The 11,275-nt window shown below is 37.4% G+C and overlaps 1 protein-coding gene across 1 annotated transcript; it reads left to right on the top strand.

Moving 5' to 3' along the window:
- Nucleotides 1-5,752: 5,752 nt before the first annotated feature.
- LOC140963952 (uncharacterized) lies at nt 5,753-10,508 on the top strand. Its single transcript, XM_073423432.1, has 8 exons — nt 5,753-5,814; nt 5,886-5,958; nt 6,045-6,582; nt 6,640-6,702; nt 6,777-7,043; nt 7,471-7,545; nt 9,760-10,059; nt 10,141-10,508. Exons 1-8 carry the CDS (start codon nt 5,753-5,755, stop codon nt 10,506-10,508), a joined length of 1,746 nt encoding a protein of 581 aa, XP_073279533.1.
- Nucleotides 10,509-11,275: the final 767 nt, after the last annotated feature.

Genomic DNA, 11,275 nt, shown 5'->3' on the forward strand with positions numbered 1-11,275 from the left:
GGTTGAGGTCGCGCATATGCGCGAGACGTGCAGAATGAAAAATAAGCCAAGTGTCCTTGCCATGCAATATAATGTGATATGCCTTCAACATTCCTTCGAGATTTTAGCAGGAAGTGAGAGAGAAATTACAGCAATTCCTTCAAACTTCATTTCTCCTTAGACATTTGATTTTGAAGAATCCAACCATCCGATTTTCGATCCGAGACTAGATTCGTGCTCCTCTCTTCAATAGCTTCAAGAGGATGTAAGTTTTATTCATTTCCTAGATAGTTTGAAGTTTAGATGTTGGGGGAAATCAGAGTTTGATTGTTATTAATTGTTCTTGTGATTATTGGGAACGTTTATTCGCAACCGGATCGAAGAAATGGTACCGTATGCATTTGTTATGAATTTCAGCATATATTGATTGAATTGAATAGATTTTGACATGCTGGAATTAGAATTGGGATGATATGATCGTGCTTATGAGTTGTTGAGCTTGTTGTTGGCATTACCGGTATCGAAAGATTACGTCGTTATGCCGTCGAAATGTACCGAGATTGAATATTAATCCGTATATGTATTGCTTGAAGTTAAAGATTGATACGGTGCTTTGAATATGTGTCATTTCAGATTGGGTTTGACATATTCGATATCAAGAATACGAGACTTCGACTTGTTCAAACCGAAACTACGACAATCTCAACATGTCTATCTTCATGGTGTTCCTCCTCATGCTTATGCTTGTGCCTCTCCATCAGTTCTTTCAGTCTCTGCCGTTGTCTTCTCCTGCGGAAATTTCTTTCAATTTCAGGATCAAACTGCTCAAGTTCCACGTCAAGTGACTTTGGCATGCACTCGAAAATATATCTGAAATAAAATATGGAGTGTTAACTAAAGAAAAATAAAACAATGCTATAGAAAATAACTAAAAATAAAATTGTGAATTAACAGTCCCCGGCAACGGCGCCAAAAACTTGATCGAGCAAAAATTGCACTATGGAATCCTTACTAAAAATATGGTTTTGTATGCTCAAAAATTAATCGCAAGTGCATGATGTCAAGTAATAGTATAATGTACGTGAGTACGAGTATCGTTCCACTGAAGACTGTATTTGACAATTATTATTTTCAGTTATTAAATATTTAGTAACGAAATTTTGATGATTGTTTTAATACTCCTATGCTCAAATAAATAAGAAAATAAAAAGATTCAAGAATTGAATAATGAGATATAATATCTAAAAAGGTTGATTAAAATTCAATGAAAAATGAATTTGTTGGGAATTTCAGTTCACCTACCCCTCGTTAATTAATTAATTCGTTCGATAGTGATTTACGCTTTTGACAGGATTTTCCATTCAATTGAACACACTCTCTCGAGCTATGTCAAACTAATTCTACTCAGTGAAGTAATTAAATGTCTTTAATTATTTATCAAGAGTGAATCGCATGTCGATCTATGAAATCCCCTAGTTTTCGACCCTTAGGACTATGACTATCGACACGTATCCAATTTCATATATCTATGTAAATTGTAGATCCACAGATTATACTACTCGTTCATATCACAAGTTACTCTCTCGAACTCACTCGCAATATAAGATTATTATTAAAGTTAGCTACGCTTTAATAACACGATAAAACAGTAGTATAATCAAGAATAAACCAACAATTGGAATATGAATTAACTAAATCAAAGTTTGGGGTAGGATCCCCTTAAATCCCAACAAATATATAAAGGTAGCTACTCGAATTCATAATAAAAATAAACAAAACAATGTTTGAATGTTAAAAACTAGATTAGAAATGCTAGACTAGACGAGATCTGCGAAGAACTGTGCCCGGAAATCTTCGAATCCTCACTTCAAGCGCAAAACTCCTTTCCAAGGCTTGTGGTGGCTCTGAATCATGTCTCAATGATCATCGATTTTCGTGCAAAATCCCCTTACATATCCTCCCCATTCAGAATTAAGGGAAGAAATCGTCCAAAAATTCTTTCCAAAAATACAAGCGCGCCCGGGCAGACATAAGTTTCCGCCCGAGCGGATGGCTTTCGCATATTTTTTATTTCACTTTGTCTTTGACGCGCCCGGGCGGACATAAGTTTCCGCCCGAGCGGATGACTCTCGCAAAAACATCTCTTTCTCACACCTTGGAGGCGCCCGGGCGGAGGTCTCTCGAATTTCTCTTTTTATTTTCAGTTTCTTCACGACTCACCTGCGTTTTCACCAACTAAACTCATGAGCAACAAGAAAATAGAAATTTTGCTAAAATAACACAAAATTCATGAAATCTAAATGATAAATGCAACACAACAGGACATAACACGATATGAAAAATAAGTAAAATCCACCTATATCAATTGACGATTTTTGTATTCTTGAGTCTAAGCTTGATGAAAAAGCTCTTAACAATATGTTGAGAATCAGATTCCAAGGTATGCAAGTACCTCAAAACTTTTTGTATTCAAATAAAGGTAGAATTCTTCTACTGTGGAACCCAATCATAGTTAGTGTTAATGATTTGAGGATGACTGATCAATCTGTCCATGTTACAGTGGAATGTTTGAGAACTAAGAATATCTTTTGTGCATCATTCATTTACGGGCTTAATACTATTGTACAAAGATGGGCACTTTCGGAAGATTTGAGGAATTTTGGTGTAAAGGCCTAGAAATCCGTGCTTGAAAAATTGCGGAAAATTTAAAAATTTTCTTTTTAAAAAAAAATAAAATTGTCTCATTCATAATTGAACTGATAAATAAAGTTTGATGTTCAAAGTGGCAGCGGAAGAAATCTAATGTTTGCAAAATACCGACTTAAAAATAATTCAGCAACATAAAAACTTGGTTTCAATTAAAAATAATAAATGCTGAAATGAGGTCCTCGGGTTCCACCACTGCCGACCCAAGCTAGCTCACTGGTCCCCGCCCTCGGTCCCGACATCATCAGCAGCACCTACAACAATCAAGTCTAGTGAGTCTAAAGACTCAACATGCATATATCGTAAATAACAAGTAAATAAATAGTAAAAATTTTGCATGGGATAATAATATCATGTCATGAGGCATAATGTGAAAATAACTGGTCGTGAGAAATTATAATACGTGCATAACTGAACTGAAAATCATAATGAAAATGTTTGCTCCTTGGAGCCCTGTCATGAAATAACTGTAATAATTTTCTGGTGAGATTATGGTCTATACAAGTGGTCCCTGAACTGAGCTGACCGGTAACTGGCTGCCGGAATAAAACTGAACTGACCGGACCGGTAACTGGCGACTGGACTTAATAATGTATGTCTGATCAGACTACTGCCACAGTATACTGGGTGAAACAACTGAACTGACCGGTAACTGGCGACCGGGCCGGTAACTGGCGACCGGACTTAAGCATGATAGTAAAGTGACCACAAGCAATATCGCATAAATCTCAAAATTTGTATTTTTGCACGTAATATAATTAATTAACATAATTAAATATCATGTCATAATTTTGCTGATTGGATTGGATCACTCCCAGGCTCGCTGCAACCTAAATGTGTCATGAAAAATATGCAATAGCTTCTACTTGACCAACTATGCAATTTAAGTTCAAAAATGCGACAATGACGCTTGACGACTTCGTACTTAATCATGACTCTGAACCAACCCAAACCAACACTGAACCAACATATAGTCATGATTAAAATACGCTTAAAATTATTGATTTATGCTCCTAAAATGGTGATGGTCGAAATCTAGGTGAATGGAGGCCAAAACATGAAACGCTCTTTCGAGAGTCAATTTGGCACATCGCACCGTAAATTCTCGTACGACGTCAAAAATGATCCGAATCACAAACGGCCAAAAACATGCCCTTCCTAACTCAATGAGGCACTGTCCAGTCCATGGTCATAGGCTAAAAGCCAACCAAGAACTCGAACGAGCCACCGAACCGACGCAGCAAGTTGCTGTCCAGAAAATTCCAGCAGCTGCGCTTGGTTTCCTTACGTCGTTTTCGAGACTACCGGCCATTGGAGCTTGAATCATCGACCAGAGACTCTTACCAACATCCCAAGGAATGATTCGAACCATGGCTAAGGGCTTTAGACCAGCCACAATTCGAAATATTCCAGCAACGAACCAAACGTTACAACCGAGAACAAATTCTGCACGTAGGATGCATTGCTTTTGTTTTGCTGTCACGAATCGTTCCAATGGCCATTTGATTGACCATGACACGATCTAGACATCTAGGGGCATGGTGTAAACCGTGGCTAAGGGCCATAGGCCAACCAAGATCCACACCATTCCCTAAAATTCGAAACAACACAAGCTGAAAAAGAGAGGAAGCCGAAAGGGGAAAGGGGCTGTTCTTGAGTTTTATTTAAAAACCGATGCACCATGGACCAAGCCACCAAAAGGGCGACTTAGTCACGTCTTAGACATACTAGGGAAGTGATCTAACCATGGCTATAGGCCTTGGGGCAGCCATGATCAGTTTCATTTCCCTTTTGACAGCAACTGAATTTTCGAAACACAAATGGAGAGCAATGGGGAGTTGCTGTCATTTTCTTGATCTCCAGCGTACATGAGTTTAAATGAATAGACCAACATGGTCCTTATGCATCCTATTACATGTCTAGATGTCGCCTTAGGAGCCTGGAATCGAACCAATACCTGAAACCCACAAAACAAAGCAAACCGTGAAGCTTGTCATGAAACTCAAAAAAATCTGCATCTTTATTTTCGAAATGTTCATGATATATTTCGGTTTTTGGCTATTAAAACATGATCATGTAAGGTTTAAAAAACATAATACGACTTGATTGAAGAGTCAAGGAAAAATATATGCATGCCTGGTTTCGTTTTGATAGAAAACGAAAGAACGAGACGATCCGGCGCGGAGGAGGTGGAGTGATCTTCTTTCCTTATCTTCTACTAAATTTTCTCTCTAGTTCTTGGTATGATTCTCACGGTTTTATGGCTTTGAAAATGGCTCTGAATTTCGGTGGAGAGGGGGAAATAATATTGGTTAGGGGAGTGAGGGAATGGGTGCAAAATATAGGGACCAAATCAAGACCAAGTCTCCACCATTTTGAATTTTGAATTTTGTTTGCTAACAAATGATTATTGGATGAATCTAGAATGAGGTGACCGAAATTCCTTGCTAATATAGACTAGGATATTGCTTATTAATTAATTAATTAAGGTTGATTAATAATTAAAAAGGTTGGCATGCTAAAACAACAAAGAATGAGTCAAAGGGTGAGTTGGCAAAGGAATTGTCTAGTCATTAAGGGTGGCCAAAATTTGGTGTAAAAATGAAGGGAAATTGTTGATTATTCACTAAATTTATAACCCTTAAAAGCCTCACTTATTCTTTAAATAATTTAGTGAACTAATTCCTTAATTATGGAACTTAAAAGAATTTATTCTCTACTCACCTCAAGTTGCTTAAATAAATCCTCAAACCTCCTTAATAACTTAAATTAACTTACTTGCTAGCTAAATTAAATTCTGGAAATGTTTTCTGAATCTTAACTTCTATCTCAAAACTCCAACTCCAGTCCGGCCTCACTGACATAATTGAGACGACAAAAATTTAAACTACTACGTAAAATAATCAAATTTAGAAACTCATGTAATAAAAATCATTTTAATTTAAATACTAGAATTATGCATGACTTATACGTAGTTTAAGTTACGGGTTCTACATTTGGAGTTAATTGTAACCTACCGTGGATACTACTAGGTGATTTTAACAATGTGTTGACACAAGATGAGAAAATGGGTTGGCTGCCAGTTAAGAACTATGAGGTTAAAGACTTTGCTGAATGTGTTGCATTGCTGTAATTGATGGATTTACGCTTCATGGGGTGTTACTATACTTGGATTAGTCCAACAATTTGAAGTAAATTAGACCGGGTGCTTGTGAACTCCATTTGGATGAAAAGGATGCCGATAAGCTATATGGTCCTATATTGGATTCCTTGGTTAATCCGAGTTTGATAGTTTAGTGGAATTCATGCCTTCTGGTTGTATTTTTGATCATGCATTGATGATTGTTTCATTGATGAAGGAACAAGTGAGAACTAAAAAACCTTTCAAAATTTTCAATATGTGGGCTCTTAGTGAAAAGTTTGGGGATATTGTGGAGAAGCATTGGCACTTCGAAGGGCATGGGACTTGGCAATACAGATTGAAACAGATGTTGAAAAGACTTAGACCACTTTTAGGATTTAATGCTAAACAGTTCAGTGGTATCTCAGCTCGAGCCGAGGCAGCAAGAACTAAGTCAGTACCTATGCAAACTTCGATGTTATCGGTTGGGGTAATGCCAGATGAGTACTTAAAAGTCAGAAAATCAACAGATCTACTTGTAGAAGTAGAAAGATCCTTGATTGCACAAAAAGCAAAGTGTAACTATCTAAGACAGGGAGATCGGCGTACTAAATTCATCCATGACCTCATCAAGATAAATTCTAAGATGAAGGCTATAGTGGCTATTCGGAGAAATGATGGCACCACCACATGTAATCCGTTGGAGATTAGTGAGCAGTTTGTGGAATGCTATAAAGCAATTTTGGGTTGCAAAGCAGTGAGGACCACTATGCAGCGTATAATATTCAACAGTGGCCCGTGAATTTCTGATTGTGATTGGAAACAACTCACAGATCCAGTAACGATAGAAGAAGTCCGTGCATCACTGTTTGACATTGACAATGATAAAGCCCCAGGTACTGATGGTTTTGGGTCCATTTTTAAATCGGCTTGGAATATCATTGGTTGTGATGTCTTTGAAGCAATTCAGGAATTCTTTACCAGTGGACGTTTTTTGAAGCAATGGAACCTCACAATTATTGCCTTAGTTCCAAAATCTGTGGATGCATCATCGTTAATGATTATAGACCGATCTCTTGCTGCACTGTTCTATACAAGATCATATCTAAAGTCTTAGTTGAGAGAATGAGGCGAGTTATTGGTGGGATAGTGAATGAGGCGCAAGCATCATTTATACAGGGTCGATCTATTGTTGATAGTATACATGTTGCACAAGAATTGCTCCGGAAATACGCACGTAAGCGAGGCATTCTGAGATGCACTTTAAGGTGGATATACAGAAAGCTTATGACACAGTGGATCGGGATTTCCTGCAAGAGGTACTTATATTACTGAATTTCCCTGCCAAATTCATTACTTGGATCATGGAATGTGTCTCCACAACTTCTTACTCCATCAGCATTAATGGCTAGTATCATGGACACTTTGATGGTAAGAGAGGACTTAGACAAGGTGACCCGCTCTCCTCGTTTCTATTTACTATATGTCTTGAGGTACTCTTTTGTTCCCTGAAACGCATGTCTAGATCTACTGTGTTTGGATTCCATCCTAACTGTCATAATTTACACATTACACACCTTGCTTATGCGGATGATGTGTTGTTATTTTCTCGAGGTGATGTGCATAGTGTGTCAATGATTATGAATTGTTTGAATGAATTTGAGGATATGGCTGGTTTGAGAATGAAAATTTTAAATTCCGTGCAGCATTGTTCGACATTGACAATGATAAAGCCCCAGGTACTGATGGTTTTGGGTCCTTTTTTTTAAATCGGCTTGGAATATAATTGGTTGTGACGTCTTTGAATCAATTCAGGAATTCTTTACCAGTGGACGTTTTTTGAAGCAATGGAACCACACAATTATTGCCTTGGTTCCAAAATATGTGGATCCATCATCGGTTAATAATTATAGACCGATCTCTTGCTGCATTGTTCTATACAAGATCATATCTAAAGTCTTAGTTGGGAGACTGAGGCAATTTATTGGTGGGATAGTGAATGAGGCACAAGCAGCATTTATATAGGGTCGATCTATTGTTGATAGTATATATCTTGCACAAGAATTGCTCAAGAAATACGCACGTAGGCGAGGCACTCCGAGATGCACTCTAAAGGTGGATATACAGAAAGCTTATGACACAGTGGACTGGGATTTCCTGCAAGAGGTTCTTACATTACTGAATTTCCGTGCCAAATTCATTACTTGGATCATGGAATGTGTCTCCACAACTTCTTACTCCATCGGCAATAATGGATAGTATCATGGACACTTTGATAGTAAGAGAGGACTTAGACAAGGTGACCCGCTCTCCCCATTTCTATTTACTCATCTGTCTTGAGGTACTCTCATGTTCACTGAAACGCATGTCTAGATCTATTGTGTTTGGATTCCATCCTAACTGTCATAATTTACACATTACACACCTTGCTTATGCGGATGATGTGTTGTTATTTTCTCGAGGTGATGTGCATAGTGTGTCAATGATTATGAATTGTTTGAATGAATTTGGGGATATGGTTGGTTTGAGAATGAACTTGTTTAAATCTAGTATTTGTTTGGCCAGTGTGGATATGGATGTGCGTCGGGATATTATCACTACAAGAAAAATCACCATTAACAACACACATACGACAACGGTTTTTACTAAAACCGTTGTCGTATGCTTTTTGACAACGGTTTTAGTGAAAACCGTTGTCGTAGGTGTGTTTTTTAAACAAAAGACAACGGTTTTATAAAAACTGTTGTCTTTTAGGTGTCAAAGACAATGGTTTTTAGGGTCAATGACAACGGTTTTGTAAAACCGTTGTCTTTTGAGCGTTTTTTAGGGTCAAAGACAACGGTTTATAGAAACGTTGTCTATTAGCGTGTTTTTTTTTTTGACAATTGACAACAGTTTTCTTAAACTGCTATCTTTAGCGACGATTTTATGTAAACCGTCGCGAAATTGAAAATAGAGATGGTTTGGCCTACAACCGTCGCTATATATAGCGAAGGTATAATATCTGTCGCTATATTTAGCGACAGTTTTAATTAAATCTGTCGCATATTTATACTTAGCGACGGTTATTATTACATCGTCGCTAATTTTCGCGACAGTGTTATTATAACCGTCGCTAATTTTCGCTACGGTGTTAGCATAACCGTCGCTAAAATTAGCGACGGATGAGAAAACACTGTCGCAAATTATAGATCGCCGACGGGTCATTAATAAACCGTCACTAAAAACCCGTCGCTATTAGCGACGTATTAACCAAAACCCATCGCAACTCTTCTATAAATACCCACTCACTCGGTCCATTTTAAAACTCACAACTTCACAACACTTAAAATTTTTCTTACATAATTTTAGTTTCGGTAATTTTAAAAAATTGTTCCAAGTTTTTGAAATCCCCGCTTATTTATGTAAATTTTTTCGTTTTATTTTTGTTAAATTTTTAAGTTTTAAGATCTTAGTCTATTCAAATTACAAGTTTTTTTAGAATTATTAAATTGTTAAAAGTAATTTTTTTATTTTACTGAAAATATTAGCGAAGGAAATCATGAATGAACTGTCGCTAAAATTAGCGACGGAATGCATTGCCTAACTGTCGCTAATTTTAGCGATGGTTTAACAAAAATCGTCGAGATATTTACGTGCGACGATTTTTAAAAACCGTCGCAAATTATAGCTTCAACAACGGATAAAAACCGTTGTCTTTGAGCGAACCCTTTAACCACAGGGGCTTTAACAACAGTTTTAAAAGACCTACAACAACGGGGAAAAACAGTTGTCGTAGGCCTTTTTTCTTGTAGTGTATACAAATTACAGGTTGTTGTTAGGGTGATCTCCCATTCCGTTATTGGGAATACCGTTGGCATCAAGAAAGCTCCGAAAATCATATTATGGTTTGCTGGTGGATGCAATTGCAGCTAAACTTAATTCTTGGCCTCGACACGTACTTTCTTATGCAGGGAAACTTGAGCTGATTAGATCTGTGATTCAGGTGGTGAATTGTTACTGGTTATCCATCCTCCCTATCCCGGTTAATATCTTTGATATTATTTATTCATTATGCGAGAAATTTTTATGGCCAAGTAAACGTCCTCCTATTGCTTGGAAATCATTGTACAAACCGGTTGACGATGGTGGATGGGGGCTGAAAAACTTACATGCTTGGAACCAGGCTTTGATTTGTAAGACACTTTGGAAGATTCATTTGAAGAAAGACAATATGTGGATTAAATGGGTGTATCACAAATATGGTAAATATGGTAATGTGTGGCATTGGGAATGGCATAAAGAGAAATCACATTTAATTAAACAGATAATTGGTATTTAGGACTTGTTGATAGGTGCTTTGGGCTCGACTGATGGGGCTATAATGTGCTTGAGCATTTGGTTTGGCAAAGCGACATGTCTCAAGTATGTTTATGATTTCTTTGGCCTAAAAGTTGGAAGATGGCCATTGAAACCTCTAATATCCAAGACATTCATACTGCAAAAGCACAAGTTTATTCTATGGCTATTTGCACACACCAAGCTACTCACTTGGTATAGACTTGGTCCTCGTCAAGATGAATCTTGTGCGTTATGCAAAGCGGTTTCAGAATCTGGTGCTCATCTATTTTTCTCTTGCTGGATTTCGAAGAACATTTGGGATGAAGTTAGAAACTGGTTGGATATGAAGAAAAAAATGGGATCAGCAGCTGCTGTTCTTTGAGCCTTTCGAGGGGCATACCGTGGGAATTCGGTCCTTAAAAAATGAGATGTATGGCTCTCGCAGGTACGTTTTATCATGTTCGGAATGCAAGGAACAGAGCAATGTTCGAAAGTGAAAAGCCAGATGTTGCGGTTATAATAAAGAAAATCAAGATTCTCATATTTCGGTGCATCCCAAATGCGATTACTGTAATAGATATATAGTAATCAGTCAAGTTAGACTATGACTATGTGGTTAATGTATTAGATGTGTTGCAATAGATTAGTTAAGATTTGATGTTGTTTGTTGGATTTTGCCTGGGAATGCCCAGAGTACTTGTACCTATAATCTATTTTTACCTTATTTAATGGAAGCAATTTCATTAAAAAAAAATATCGAGGCTAGCCTTGAAGAGCTAATATATATTTTTAATACTTATGATGCCATCATCAAGAAAGAAAAGCTAGTTTCCATAGCGGGCTCCTTGTCTGGGACAAAAAAAGGCTCATGAGGAAAGGGAAATAAGTGTTTTGCTCTTTTCAGAAAAACAAGCCCGATAAGAAGCAAGCTCCAAAGGTTACTAAAAGGCCCACAAAGCCTAATAAGACAGAACAAATTTGCTTCCACTAAAAGAAACCTGGACATTGGAAGCACAACTGCGTGGGATATCTAGCCCAGAAGAGTTGTTCTGGCATTGATATGTTCTATATTAAAGTAAATATATCAGTTAATTCTTCTTCTTGGGTATTGGATATTGGATGTGGATCTCATCTAGGGATGGCAATTTC

The sequence above is a fragment of the Primulina huaijiensis genome, chromosome 18, assembly GCF_012295235.1.
Source record: "Primulina huaijiensis isolate GDHJ02 chromosome 18, ASM1229523v2, whole genome shotgun sequence".
Classification (NCBI taxonomy): Eukaryota; Viridiplantae; Streptophyta; class Magnoliopsida; order Lamiales; family Gesneriaceae; genus Primulina; species Primulina huaijiensis.

Excerpts from the sequence above, each read along its gene's own strand:
- LOC140963952 (XM_073423432.1), top strand. The coding sequence starts at position 5,753 with ATGGGTTGGCTGCCAGTTAAGAACTATGAGGTTAAAGACTTTGCTGAA. Across the intron at positions 5,959-6,044 it reads GTCCTATATTGGATTCCTTG|GAACAAGTGAGAACTAAAAA; the intron begins GTTAATCCGAGT and ends TCATTGATGAAG. Across the intron at positions 7,044-7,470 it reads ATTGCTCCGGAAATACGCAC|GATATGGCTGGTTTGAGAAT; the intron begins GTAAGCGAGGCA and ends AATGAATTTGAG.